The 15,535-nt window shown below is 40.2% G+C and overlaps 1 protein-coding gene across 2 annotated transcripts; it reads left to right on the top strand.

Annotated features, from left to right (window-relative positions):
• The first annotated feature begins 3,798 nt into the window (after nucleotides 1-3,798).
• On the top strand, nucleotides 3,799-14,602 carry LOC137268063 (uncharacterized). 2 transcript variants are annotated; one of them, XM_067802565.1, is made up of 5 exons: nucleotides 3,834-4,038; nucleotides 8,426-8,594; nucleotides 10,338-10,507; nucleotides 10,955-11,074; nucleotides 12,237-14,601. In XM_067802565.1, exons 3-5 carry the CDS (start codon nucleotides 10,356-10,358, stop codon nucleotides 14,206-14,208), a joined length of 2,244 nt encoding a protein of 747 aa, XP_067658666.1. In that variant the 5' UTR covers nucleotides 3,834-4,038; nucleotides 8,426-8,594; nucleotides 10,338-10,355; the 3' UTR covers nucleotides 14,209-14,601. The 2 variants fall into 2 exon arrangements, with proteins under 2 accessions (XP_067658665.1, XP_067658666.1); XM_067802564.1 differs by lacking the exon at nucleotides 8,426-8,594 and having other exon boundaries at nucleotides 3,799-4,038; nucleotides 12,237-14,602.
• The last annotated feature ends 933 nt before the right edge of the window (nucleotides 14,603-15,535 follow it).

Here is a 15,535-nt window from a genome sequence, read left to right as displayed (position 1 = left end):
GTTAGACGCAAAGTGACCCAGTGTCCTGATGATCTTTAGCCAATGTATGACTAATTCGTACAATTTCATTTAATGTATTTCTCGACAGTGATTATATAAAATCATTTCAATAACAGAACAAGATTGTTTCTTTATCTTTATTAAAATATAAATAGAATAATATAATATATATAAATATTATATGAAAATATGCGTGAACAAAAACATGCCTTGTGATTCATTTTATACATGACACATGTCGCCAGCGACATTTTATAGTGTTTCCTTGGACAGAATTTCAAACACCTACCCTGATTACATTCGTACAATCAGCCATGGATTTGATAACATTTATATGTCAGATGTTCACGTCCTTTACTCTATTCGGCGGTGGGGCGATGATGTAGCGTAGTGTTTAAAGCCTTCGCTCGTCAGGCTGAAAACACTGGTTGGAATCCCCACGTGGGGAATTGTTAAAAGCGGCGTAAAACTAAACTCGCTCACTATTCGGTGGTGTTTACTGGTTGTAGATGCAAGAACAAAATGTTCGACACTCGCATCAGAGTTTATTACACACACATTCAGTTACAATAGATCCTTGACGTTGACTGATAGATGGATGCTTGAATAACACATCAGATACATCAGGATAGACGTTTCAGGGACACGCAGAAATCTTTTCAGATCTGATGAGGTTAAAAAAAACTACGATGTAAGCAAAAACAATTCCATATTTTTTGCTCAATGCACTTCAAACTTATATACCATAGGCATTAACAGACTTTACACTGTGTATTGAAAATGTACAAAGACTTTTGGTTGAATACACATTTGAACAGCATTTCGTTAAACTTATCAAAAATTGTTTACCAGTAATTATATATAACTCATTATTACTATAACTAATATAGGAATAAAGGTAGAAGTGATATGAGTTCAAAGTAACTTACATTTGTTCCCTAACATGCTGTAATTAGCAGACAGTGAGGTGAGCACCTTTCCCGCATGGTGGTCAGGCACAAACTGTAGTGCATGCTTTTTTAGACCATGTGCTACCTGAGGGATGTCATTTGATAAACAAGTGCTGGAAACGAGGCTAATTTAAATACATTATGAATATGAGCTAAATTAGTTACAAACATTTTGGCTGGTGCAAGTGGGGTTTGAACCTGTTAGTTTAAGATTACAAATCCACAGCCATAACCATTAGACCAACGAGTTAAAATGTTTGAATTTGAAGTTTTAGTAAACTTGAGTTTAAGATGAAGTTTAAACTTTAAACAATGTTAACACATAAAGTTAATGGAATACTGAAACATGCAATCTTGCATTTATACTGGTCCTAATGACGAACACGTGATGCACATCAGAACCGTCGTGAATCTTCAGGTCTTAGTCACGCATCACGATAGCGATGTCAGTTCGTCACTAATATGCATCTGTTTATGAGCAAGAGAAATATCATAGCAACAGCAAACGATGTCATTACACGTTTTCTGAAGAGGAAACACAATTCCTTATGATCACAAACGTGGAACGCAACTACCACTTCGATGTGATTGTGGGCAGAAAAGCACTTCAGACAGCATTTCAGTTTTTACTTTCGTTTTGATCTGTTTGTGTTTTACAGTTTAAACTATGACGCAATGTAGTCTCTATCACTTGTTCTTTTCATAAAAACACCAAATGCCATGCTTGATATTTTATAGAACTTAAGGGAGGGGTTTGTAAGAATGCGTTCTGTTAAGGTTTTGAATTTTATCAGGTGTGTCTTCTGATTCCGTTGTGTTAATCTTTCGTAGTTTCAAGTGACCCCGCGTCACAGTTACCTCCCTTTGACCTGGGAGGCGACGTGGAAAGAGGAAGGGAAATGGGATATTCGGCCTTTGACAATTGATCACCACAAAAATTACCCCTCTCCCCACCAACCCAACCTAAAATTTTGTAAAATGTCCATTGAAACTCGGGTGAAAATGAAGTGTGTGCCCTCCCTTTTACTCAATAGTGTATACACACCTCCCCCTTACCCTGCCCTTCTCAAAAAGCTATATCATCCCCTGATCACACCCGGACGTTTTCTTCCGGGCTGATAAGGATTGTCCATGCATTTTGAATGTCCGATCTATATTGGCGTTAAGAAATTGGAGTTACGTCCCTTGTTGTGTCGTCTGTTCGGTTGGTTAACCAATGACAGTGGAGTGTTCCCGTTCAACCTACATTCTATTTTTTCTTCGCTGTTATCAGAGCCATTCTTTCAAATTTATCATAAACGAATCTTCCCTTCAAGGAGAAGGAGTATGGCAGTGTTGGCAACAGATGAAATTTAGAATGTCATATAAACCCTTGACCGACATCAGTCATGTTAAACAAAACAAGTCCAAATATTATATCAGATAGTATTACAATTATGATAGATAGTATTGCAGTTATGATTATTCCTATCAAATAAGGTGAAGTATGAGTAGTATTTCCACTGCAGGGAAAATTAGAAATTAGTTGACTTAACATCATTACTGCACAACCCTTATCCAGTGTTTTTACCCCCCTACGCAGAGTGGAGGGCTACTAGTGTGGTTGCCCAGTGGTTAATGCGTTCGCTCGTCACGACGAAGGCCCGGGTTCTATTCCCCACGAGGGTACCCTGTGTTCTGGTGTCCCCCGCCGTGATATTGCTTGAATTTTGCTAAAAAGCATAAGCCAATACTCACTCACTCGCTTATGCAGAGAGTCCCTTTCTGAGCGTATTAAAATTTCAGTTCTTCCCCGCCCTTTACCTCTTGACAACATCCGTTTCATTTCCCAACAACACTAAAAAAGCGTCTTGTCTTGTACAGACTAATTTTTATAGACTGCCGCCATATTGATGGAATATCACTGTTAAACAACAAGCCAGCCCACCAACCTAACCACGTTGGTACGCCACTGGTCATATGAAGCGTGGCTCTTCTATCAATAACCGTGTGACGCCCTGGTGCAGTACACGGGTTAGTCCCACTTGTCCGGTTTGTTTGATGTGCCGACAGATAATCCCGGATGGGGGATTAACGGTTTATCTTTGATGATGTCTATAGTCTGTATTGGAAAGTTACCGGGCAAGTAGGAGCAATATCTATGAAGTTATATCTTTATATGGGTTAACAAGTTAAAACGATAACACAGTTTATCAACATTTTAATACTGCATTTAATTAACAATGCTCCATAACAAGAGGCCTGTTCCTGCTTTAAAAAATCCAGGACCCTAAACAGATTGGGGCTGGTTTCTGCAATTTGAATTTAAGACTTATGTTCCTGCGATAGCCTTCCACGTGGTTTGTAGTGCGAGGTCCAAAAGTCTCAAAGTGGTTCCAGGTCTCGCGACCATGGCCACCCTCCACCCATTAGCTAGTGACATAGTCTTTTGACAACATTTCCAGTGAACTCTGTCACCTTTCCTAGACTTAATACAAAATTTGTACCCAAAGTAAACTAAAGATTTACCTCCATGACCGTTAGGAACGAAACGAGGAACTTGTGCATTTGCCATAACTGCAATGAGTGAGTTTAGTTTTACGCCGCACTCAGCAATATTCCAGCTATATGGCGGCGGTCTGTAAATAATCGAGTCTGGTCCAGACAATCAGCATACCCATCTCCTATTTATACTCCATCTAGTGAATTCGTTCACTTTAGGAAAGTACCACCTGAAATGTGTTCACTCAGTGTTTAAGTGACAGTAATTGACTGACATCTGAACTGAGCTCACGGGCCAGCAACCCGAGCGCAAAACTGAATCCGTTTACTCCACATTACCTGACCGGACAAGTGCACCTCCGGATACGCCAGTGTACTCAATACAACACTTACAGTCATCCGGGTGTTTATGAAATCAGAGTTACCTGTGTAAACACTTGGGCAAACCTGTCGTTCAGGTTATGGCCAGGAGGACCTGTAAACGTTTCTTGTACAGATTACAGGTTGACCTACATTTTTGTGACTGCTGGTTCAAGATGTGGTGATTACTACGGATTGTACCTTATTACGTATTTCGTTGGACGAATAGTGGGTAACGTGGATCGTAGTAAGTAAAATATTCATTTGCCCCCCCTCCCTCTCTCTCTCTCAGTATGTGTGTGTGTGTGTGTGTGTGTGATTGTCCATGGTACAGAGAGAGAGACACACTTTGCAGCCTACACTCGATTCGGTCAAATGCACATATTCAAATTAACATTCCGACAACATGATGAATTTGGTTTTACTCAGTGATCACATCGTTGTAGCTTCCGTCATTATGTAGTTACTTAAAAACAAACAAAAAAAAATACCAGAAAAGGTGTGTTCCATTCACACCCTCCCCAAACACTGTCTTCTTCGCCGTTACTAAATAAATACCCGTCTTAATAATGAAGATTCTTTATGGATGTTAACACAACGTTTCGGAGTTAATGCTTACTCCTTCATCACCCGATGACCCGTCTTAAGGGCGTAGCAGAAAGACCCATAAACACTGTTTGCATTGAACACATGTGTGTCTGTCAGCCAAAAAGCGAGGCCCACCACTGTACACGTTGGCCCAGTTTCCGTGGGTTCTTATAAATGAAACGTCTGTGATAGTGTGTGAGGTATATAGCTAATCAGCACGAACCACCCTTCCTCGACCTCGTTTCATCGATGAAAACAGTGATATTTCCCTGACGGTTTTTGTTTTGAAAAGAAATTTCAAGGCTGGCCAGCTTCGGTCACGCTCCGGCAGACTGTGTTCACAGATATAAGATAGCGATGAAGTCAACGTGCGTATGCTTGTTTAGGTATTAAGTTTGATGTTCCCCATCTCTGTCCCAAAGTTTTCCTTCCCAATCCTGGCTGAAACAAATAAATGCACACTTATAGATCAGTTTAAGCAATCATGGAATGCTTACCTTCAAAATTCATCAAAATGGCTAACAGTAATCCTTATATAAGAAAAAGTCCCAACTTTGAACGTTATTCAATCAGTCTCCCATTGAAACAACGTGCCTGGCTGACAAGACAGCGAACATGCAACCATAGATATTGGCAGATGGTATGTAATATAGACAGAGAAAATAAACTATGTACAATTCGTAACCCCCTTGTTATATTACGTTACCACCCAGAGTTCTAGATGATGTAAGAAAAAGTATAGTCCCTATATGTTTTTAATAATCCCCAAATTGAGAAATTTATTTCCCTTTTGAAATCCGATTACATGTATCGTCCTTCCATTCAGAAAGTTCACGTTTAACGAAAATTCTGTTATACCTGTTTAATCATATATTAATATAATATTCATGAGCTTATAAGCCATAATGGCATTTTGTATTTATTAGAATATGTGTATGTGCTCTGTATCATTTTGTATGATTTATGAAGAAAAAATCCATATTTCCACATTATTCCTCGAAGTCCGACAGGGTTTGCTTTGGCGGTGAATAAACAAGGCATAAGCTGTATAATGTACAATGAAAACATGAACACATGATAAAAAATATACGATCATAATGTAATTTTCGGGGTGTTAACTATTTCATAATGAGGGTATACTGTATACTACAATGTGATAATCAAGAGGAAATACAGCATGGGGTACTGTCTCGGATACCGGCCCCAAAACCCTTAGGACAAAATCTCCTTGGTATGAAAGACCCAAGACCAAAAGCCTCTCTGGACAAAATCCCCTTGCTTATTTGAGCATCCCTGTCAAAGGCTCCTGGATTCATGTATTTCATGAAATTATAGTATTTTAATCAGGAAAAAACGTATTTTGTATTTCATTAAGTATTATGAATTTGGACTCACTGTGTTTATGCCCTTACGTTCACATGCATTTTACTAAAACGTAGATATAACATGAACGTGACCATAGCAGGTGTGTTATTAAACGTACAATATCATCTATTCTCTGTGAGGCAGTAATGTGTAATTATAGAAGGGCGTTTACTCGTTCACTATGTGAGCCCTCGACATTTTAGCTTGTCGTAACGGTTAGCATTAGTCAATTTCAATTCGATTCATTATTCTCAAAATGAACCTTTTACATAAAACGTTTTACATTACATTAAGATATTGTGACTAAAAACAATTATGAATCTAAAACCATAAACAGATAAATATAAAAATCCAAATCAGAAATTTGGACAATGCTTGGACCCTTGTTATTCATAATCTGTAAATGATATCACAGATACTATAGATAGTAACATACGTTTATTTGCTGATGACACCTCTCTATGTATCATTATCAAAGATCCAGTAGTTTCAAATCGCTAGCTAGACAGCGACCTGGCTAAAATGTCGTGGGCAAAACAATGGAAAGTTCCACTTAGTCCATCAAAATAGAATTCATATTATTTACATCTGGGACAACTGTACTAAAGAGCGATCTGATCTATTAGAAAAATTCCCTCCTTGTGTATTGGATTTAAACCAATATGACCTGAGAAATCGTAACAACATCCAAGACACTTGCTGTAGAACAAGTAATTACGAAAACTCGGTCTTACTCGTTACTATTAACTATGGAACAACTTACCTCAACATCTTCCTCATTTAGAGTCCTTGTCAAGTTTTAAAAGGCAGTTGAGGACCATAAGTCCTCCCCGCATGTGTTCAATCTCAAATCGTTCATTCCCACTTGCGACTCGGTTGCAGTGACTTCAATGCTAACAAATATCAAAGATACATTTCTGAAAGTCCATTATGATCATGTGGTCTAGCAAATGAAGATTGTTTTCATTTTTTCTTTACTTGCCCCTTTTATACTGTAACTCGTAATGACATGTGCTTTCACCAGAAAGGATGTACATTAGATTCGGTATTATTCGAAAATGTCCATGCAACTCAATCTGCAAATATTCATAGCAAAATCAAGCAGATTTGACGCTCTTTCTTCAGGTTTGTGAATGTTTACCTTCAGCATATGATGTCGAGATACATGTATTTTTCCTACGGTCCACCTACTGCCTGTAACAGCTTACACGTCGTAACTATATACGGTTACCTTTTGTTCCTGTAATGGAGAGGTGTTCACATAAACCTGCAGCTTGTTCAACGATCCCTAAACAGTTTCATCTGAATAAAAATATCTTTAAACCAAATGCTGTAAAGAACTCTACAACAAATTTGTTGTTGAAGATTAGTACTCAGAAAGTATTTTTCTGACACAAATCCTCAGACAATTTGATTATATCCTAGGGTTGAGCTGAGTTGAAGTTTTACGTCGTATTGCCATGCATGGTTTCAGTCACATAGGGACGAGGCCAAGTCAGCATGCCTAAACAGTAATTGTAAAGTTTAAATGGGTTTCTTGAAACAGTATCCTTGGATAAACCGCAGTGTAACTGAAATAAAATCCCAGTATTGTTGCAACTTTACACCGAGAAACAAAGTGTCGTCCTATTTGTTTCGCCGATGTGTTTTATAAAGAATGGTCTGTGTGGGATGTAAGTAGTATTCATGTAGTTTGAATGTTGTGTGAGTGTTGTGAGCGTCACGCCCACCTGAGTCACACTCAGTGCTCTTTTCATTTCCCACTTATGAACACCGTACTCGCTCTATAGCGGTGCGTTGTGGCATCTGACAGCTCCGCTTGTCAGCGAGCCGAATGTTTAATCTCTTTGATCATGTGAACGATGCATCCGATTTCTTCTCAGAAGGTCCGTGGTTCGAATCGCAGTGTGGGACTCAGATCCTCTTGGCCGCTAAACACATAGGTGCATACACAATGGTAATATTTTACACGTCATTTTATACGTCATTTAACACGATCCGTCAGTTAGGATCCGGGTTAGAACTGGTCTTCTGCATCTGGTTGTCCAACTGTCGCACGTCATCTTATCCCAGTTGCGTAGATCGGTGCTCATGATATTGATCTCTGGACTCTCTGGTCCAGATTCGATTATTTAATACTGCTGAGTGCGGCATTTAACAATAATCGGTCGATTTAATGTCCATCCGCAATGAGATCTCACATGTAACACTACAATCGCTCCAAAGCCCTCTAAATAATAAAAAAAACAACTTCGAAGCTTTGTTTGGAATAACCAAAATCAGTGTTTGTTTCATCACAAGGGACGTGTGTTAGCCTAGAAGATCAGGGTTAGAACTGATCTTCATCCACGGTTGTCGTAAGTGGCGCCTGGGCTGATCAGGCTCGCTGACTCGATTGACATATGCCATCATATCCCAACGGTGTATACAGATGCTGATGACGTTAACAATTAGGTTGTATAATCGATTATCTACAGAACTCTATCGTATAGCTGAAATAGTGCTGAATGAGGCGTTAAACACTAACCAATGAACTCACTCACCAAGCCTTGCTTGTGCAATACGCCAACTGTATCATGTGGGTGGTGGTGTGTTTGTGTGTGTTAAAACAAAAAGTCAAGCACTTATAAGAGATAAACTTTTGTCATGAAGTCGCAATGAGATTGCCTCTATCTATGCAGACATGCCGAAAGGAACAGAAGATTACGTACAGTGGAACCTTTCTAAACCGGCACTCATTGGAACTGAAGAAATAATCCGGTTAAGACAATGTGCCGGATTGGGCAGGTGCTGGTTTTGACAGCTTCCACTGTACTACCCGTCGTGTCAGAGCTACAATAATTCAGAGACGTAAGTGTTAATTAATGTTTATCACTAAACCGTGACAAACTGTCAACCACTGGGATATATATAAGGTTAATCTTATGTTGTTTCCCGTACCAACACATCATTCGTTTTGTAGTTGGTTATTGTTCTCACTAATTAGTACTCGCCACTGTGTCTGAAAACTGGAATATCCCCTAAAGCAACATATTCATAACAAGGCATATTCGTTCTGACGTATACTCGTTCGGGGCCTGAACCAAGCGTACAGCTCATGATAGGGGGGCTTGGGTAATTACTGCAACAAAGGCGAGCCAGTTGGCGGGATGAATTAACGTACTGCAAGGAAGAGACACAAATTGTTATCGTCTTAACTGAACCTCACCAAGGCTGTGTCAGTAAACTTACCGAGACTGAGCTCAACGCCTGTATATACCAAAACCTGCTGCTGGAAGACGTAGGTACAAAACATGATTCTAATTTGAGAATCTTCTATTCATATATGCAGTTTCTAAAATGCCCAGCAAAGAAAACCTTTATTCAAGGCGATTTCTCGGGTTTGCAATTCTAGTAGATGTACTGACAAAAATGAAAATTTGAAATTACAGCCTCTTTGTAATATGTGTGACTTACGTTCCCCCCACACTAAACCTAACTCTGTAAACTTAACCCTAAACCTAACCCTAAACATATGCATAACCGCTCGCCCCGCTGAAGACCAGGGTTTAATTCTCTTCATGGATACAATGTATGTACCCAGTACGACTTTACAGATAGCAACGACACGGATTATTTTGTTTTTATTTTCCCGGACGTTGTGTCCTCAGCTATTCCTGTTCCATAAGGTTATTAGTAAGTGAGTGACCACCCGATCCCGTTAGTCGCCTCTTACTACAAGCAGAGTCGCCTTTTATGTCACCCGGACCTTCACGGCTCAAAACACGTGACTAGAGGCTGTGCAATCTGTATCTGTATGAACACTTGATTGCATTGACGTTTGCAGAACATGTGTCAAGTGTTGCTAACAGAGCTCCGAAGAAATGACATTGTCGTGCAGTAGAATTATTGGTTGGCTAGCCTACCGGTATGTTCATCAGGAGAATGAGGGATGTGAAGTAAAAACAGCCCTAGCGAGAAAACAATAAAAAGTTGTGGTCCCACTGTACGTTACTCGGAAAAGATTTGATTGAAGTAAAATGGAAATCGGGTGCTAGTATCCTTTGAATCGAACTAGTATCCTTTGAATCGAACTAGTATCATTTGAATCGGACCCGGGTCTTTGGTTTAACCTCCTAAAACATGTCTGAAGAACTAAGAAACCAATTCATAGATCCATTTATCAACCAAATGGACAAAAGGAAGAATTTGATTACTTAGCTGATGGTAGAAATAGCTTGTACAGACGAGTCTATGGTTGTGTTTTGTCAAAAGTATCAGACATGTTATAAATTTACTTTGAAAAGCTCTGTTCTGTACAATATGGATAAGCGCTTTGTTCTGCACACTATGGACAAAAGCTCTGTTCTGAGCAATAGGGATAATTGCTTTGTTCTGTACGACATGAATATTTTACAACGGCTGGATGTCATCGAGTTGTGTCCCTTTGCTTGTGGCTACATTTTATGTGCGCATGTGACGTTTTCATTGTCCTGTGCTTGCAGAATGGACGTTGGGGCAACAGTGGGCAACAATGAAAGGAATAAACTATCTGTCTGTCTGTCTGCATGTCTGTCCTTCACGTTTGTGTTTATTTATTACTGTGTATTTTAGTTCGAGGACGTTTTCACTATGAGTAAGGAGCGGTTGTTCTTCGCTGTGCTTGTGATGGGTGTTACCCTCCTGTCTATAACGGTCAGCTGGAACTACAAACTACTCTTTCGAGATACCAACTTGGCACGGCCCCATGTAAACCGCCGGTATACCCGCTCCACAAGCAAAGGGTAAATATTGTCAGATTATTTCAAAGACAAAGATTAAGTGTTTGGCATATGCCCGGCCGAAGAATAACCGACTGTTTGTTAATGACATTACCAACGAAATAGTTGACTATGAAGCCGCCCTAATCTAAATGCATTAGCACACACATACACACACGCGCACGCACGCACGCGCAAACACAAATGGATTAATATTATAAGCGTACTTTACTTACTTCCATCAACGTGACCCGTTCTCGTCCAAAGAAATCCGTGATTATCGACAATACACAGTAGTCACCTCCACATCTTGAATCATATCGCCATATTGATGCGTTTATATATATATACTTATATGGTTAACGTATTTGTACTCTAGGTATTGTGGGTCCGATTATACTGAAACTCTGAAACAGAGATTACAAAAATCTTCCTTTCACATAATTATTGTCTTTCTATACCCCTTAACAGTGGCCGATGGATTGTTCTGTCGGTCGATTCCAGCCATGAGATCAACCTGTCATACCTTGATGACGTCACAGACTGGAATATAGTGGTATCAGGCACCCAACAATACCTGGATGGTTGTCGGTAAGTAACGCTGCATGTTAGATTTGATTAATTGTTGTTGAAGATGTAGAAAGTTTTCAGACAGTTGCAGTATGATACAGATAATATTATCTCAAGTAGTGTGCAATGAGATGTTTGCTATCAGCTCTTCGCTTCATGATGTCAATCCCTTGCATCTGAAACGTCCCCTGGTGTGAATAAGAAACCATGTATTTTAGATCTGCGAGCATCTACCTAAGGAATACAGTCATGATATTCAACTTATGTTCATATTTTATATTCTTCAGTCCCGTTATTCGTATTCTGTGCAATAACACAATAAAAGACAATACTCAGGACAATGCAAAAGCTTAGTATGTTCGTTCGAATCACGAATCCCCTTGGAACAAAATACAATCAATACATGGTGAAAAAAGAACCGTACATTCAGGCGATTTTTCTACACCAGACAATCCAGTGATTAACGCGAGAATATGCAATCTACTAACATCATAATCATCAACCAGATGAGCCAGCTTGACCTGAGCCCTGTTTCACAAAGCTCTCCGAAGCCTAAGATCTCGTAAGGTTTCTCGTAGCCTTTGTGCGTCGTATACTGTAACACAGGAGCTACGGATGCTACGAGAAAAGTTACGAGATCTTAGGCTTATTAGAGCTTTGTGAAACGGGGCCCAGAAGCTACTTTGCTGAAGACAGATCGTCTTGGGATACAGCCGAGTCCCGATCTCACACTATACTTACTTATATAAACATAACCACTACTTAATACCTGTTTCCTGAATTAGCGTCTGGTGTTCGCATTGTCAGCATATGTTAATCAACCTACTTAACAATTAAACAGATGTGAAAAGACCCATGAAGATCCAGGTTAGAACTATTGATCTTCAGTAACGCATGCCTTTCGTAAGAGGCGACTAACGCGATCGTGTGGCCAGACTCGGCTGAATGAAACACGTCATCTTATCCCGATTGGGTAGATCGATGCTCGTGCTGTTGATCACTTGATATTGTCTGGTCCACTCACGAATATTTACAGACCGCTGTCCAGATGGCTGGAATATATGGAGTGCGGTGTAAATTTAAACTCACCCACTCACTCACTATTTTGTTGATGAAAAGAGAGCAATTTCCGTGTCTCGTTAATACCTGATGTTTGGTTGTTATCATCCGGTTTTCTTTTCAGGAAACCAAGGTGCACCTACATTCATCCCGGAAATATCAAGAGATTACCGTTCGCCTCTTTGACGCACGTCGGAAAAAACGACTACCCCTTGAAGAACATAGCCTACCTCTATGCAATGTCGAAATCAGCGGAGGTTATATACGATTTAGAATATGGCGTCAAACCCATTGTTCCACTGAACAACTTCATCTACAGCGATCACACTCATGGCCTCGTCTTCGCCGGCAACACCACTTTTCACCACTTCAAACATTTTGGTCAACCGTATTTGTATCCAATGGGATTTCCTACGTCTGTCAAGGGGGCACAATCAAAACTGTTTGATCTGTGCTTCGTCCCCACACCTCCAATACAACAAGGCATTACTGCAGGTGAAACGCCTCTTTATCATGACCAGAGACAAAATGTATTAAGAATCAGCAGACGAAAGACTCTGGATGTTCAGTTTGATGCAGTGGCACCCCCTGTGTTTCTCCCTCCTGGTAGATTTTCTGTAGTCACATCGGGTAATACTCTTTTTACCCGTGAAGCATTCTGGGTAATGCTACTTCCGTCTTCAGGAGATTCAGTATTGGATGGTGTGATACGAGGCTATTTGTCACAGAGACTGCTATGGGAGACAGGTGATTATATTGGCAGTATGGGGGTTACGGCAATAGGAAATAGTAATCCAAGGTTAAAGGTTGAAAATAAAGACAAATTAGTATCGGATACTGTCAATATGTTGGCAAATGAGTTAGAGAAGTGGAAATGTGATTCCTCTAAAGGCTTACTTGGGTGTTTCGATAGTCTTTTACGGTATATTGTCGTTAAACATTCCATATCTAAAACTAACATGGCTGCCATGGAAACATGGATACATGACTTACGCTTAATGAATCTCTTCCACGATAATCGACGGATGGGATTTAGTCACGGGAAACATCTTCCTAAAGGTCTGAACTGTACCAAGATGTACTTTTCACCAAGTCAACACAATCATAAGATATATAATCTGACTTCAATGTCGGTGGTAGCAAAGCTACCCTGGGACAACAAGCCCATCTGCCCTGAAGCAGATGAGGTTAGAGAAGCTCTAAGAAGCAGGTCTCCAGCAAAGTACTTGTTCACTGATGTGCTGTTGATTGTAGAGATAAACTATCCGAAACTTTATTGGACTACTTGGATCGTAGAGTCGGTGTATAGGAGATACTTCCCCAATATACTGTTCTGTGGCCCGAGTATGGGCGCTTTTCGTGGATCCAGCAGTAAGGAAGTATCCCATTTAGAAGGGCTACTGGATGGATGGCACTTCTTGTACGACTGTGTTTCATATGCCGTGAAGATTAACTACCGAGTCAAAGGGTATCTTCATATTGGCGATGACACTTTTCTACAAATATGGAATCTTCATAAACTTCCACGAGGAAATGTATGGTTTAGCAGTGTACTGAATCCATATAACAGGTCTGTGTTGATCAGCCCCTGGCGGTGGTGGAAGGACGCGGAAGGGAGGAACCATTATGAGAAGATGCTTCTCGAAATGAAGGACATATCTCAAAGAGGCTCAGAAGGGGCTGAGCTGGTTAATGAGTTTTTCACTATGTATATTCGGAACAGGAAATCCCTGGATCTGATGTTTGGTTCTACATGTGACTTCTATTATGTGCCCCACAGGCTGAAAGAGATGTTTGTGTATCTCACCTCATTGTTGAAGAAGCACCGAGTTATCGTCGAAATGGGGATTCCCACCATTCTTCAAGGACTGGATAGTCAAGAGAATATTGAATACGTTCCAGGAAAGTTGATTTTTGGCGAAGACAGGCACAGGTTCCAGGAATTGTTTACACCCGACGATTACTTCTTTCATCCTCTGAAGTTTGGACGTTTTTTGAAGACTAATGAAGGAAGGAGATTTTTCTGTGAGAAACTACAACCTCTGATGGAAGGAAGTGTCATGTTTACCACGAACAAAACCAATACTCATCAGTAGATACAGTCCTTTATAATATAACAACACTTAAAACGTCAAAGCCTGAGAATATACTCTCACGACCGTTCATGGAAACAAACTCTACTGGTCATAAAATGACAAATCAGCGAAAAACATTATGTGAATCAGATCCCTCTAAACCACTGACGACAAAATGCGACCCTGCCCTATGGATAGCAACAGCCTCTCAGAATTTGTGTATTGTATATGCATTTCTTGCCCTACACAAAACACCCGTGCATCTGGTGACTGTACGATGTATGAATGTGTGCGAATGTCTCATCAGGTAACAATGTCTGTTCCACCAGTCTGATAGTGTCCCATTGTCTGTGTCAGTATAAGAGTTACCTGTCAACATCCACGTTAAAATTGGCTCTCGGCTTACCCATCCTTGCTGTGTGTTGTTTCTTTGTTGTTAAAGCCTCGTGTCTAGACCAGACCGCACATTTAATTAGCTTCGAGCTGTAGGGTTATGAGTAAGTGAGTTAGTGAGTTTAGTTTTACGCTGCCCAGCAATATTCGAGCTATATCGCGGTGGTGTGTAAATAATCGAGTCCTTTCCAGACAGTCCAGTGATCAACAGCATGATTATCGATCTACGCAACTGGGAACCGATGCCATGTGTGAACTAAGTAGGCGAGCCTGACCATGCCGTATGTCGCCTCTTATGACTAGTATAGTCGCCATTTGTGCAAGGATGCATATGGGTTGATTAGGACCTATTCTACCGCGGATCAACATTATGATAAACATTCTAAGGTATGAACACCTTCGTGATACTTTCAACCAATTCTCACAAGCCGATGATTGATATCATTATTTACTGAGCACTGATCTTCTCAACTGGGATATGAAGAGACTGACAAACCGATCACGCTGACCGTCTCATAAGACAAACACTTGTTACTGAAGGTCAGTTGTAATCCTGATCGTACAAAGGTTTATCTGTAACTGAATACCTGCAGGTACGTTCGGGTTCTTATTCGGCCACCGATCCCGAACTCATAATAAGCGTGCAGTGTGATAACTTTTGAATAAATTCACATTTTACCGATACCATTTGAGCTGGGGAGTTGCGGAGAAATCCTTTCCAGTAGCAACAGAAATATGGGGTTTGTATTGTACTATAGACATATACCAAGTTGATGAAAGCGTTTCGTCCCAGGTGATTTCATAATGGAAATGAACTAGGCACAGGTAGACTCAATGCCAGTCTCCTTTCTATAATCAGTTATGAACAGAATAAGAATGAAACATTCCCCTCGATAATGTCCTCGCGTCTCCTGAAACGTCAAACATTTGAAGGTTGAAAGTCGAGCATGAACTA

Source organism: Haliotis asinina, chromosome 16, assembly GCF_037392515.1.
Source record: "Haliotis asinina isolate JCU_RB_2024 chromosome 16, JCU_Hal_asi_v2, whole genome shotgun sequence".
Classification (NCBI taxonomy): Eukaryota; Metazoa; Mollusca; class Gastropoda; order Lepetellida; family Haliotidae; genus Haliotis; species Haliotis asinina.
Note: the sequence above shows the minus strand (reverse complement) of the source record. Positions and strands in the feature narration are given on the sequence as shown.

Bases quoted from the DNA above. Each gene is read 5' to 3' on its own strand.
- LOC137268063 (XM_067802564.1), top strand. From the start codon at position 10,356: ATGAGTAAGGAGCGGTTGTTCTTCGCTGTGCTTGTGATGGGTGTTACC. The intron at 10,508-10,954 runs GTAAATATTGTC...ACCCCTTAACAG, and splicing joins ACCCGCTCCACAAGCAAAGG to TGGCCGATGGATTGTTCTGT. The intron at 11,075-12,236 runs GTAAGTAACGCT...TTTTCTTTTCAG, and splicing joins CAATACCTGGATGGTTGTCG to GAAACCAAGGTGCACCTACA.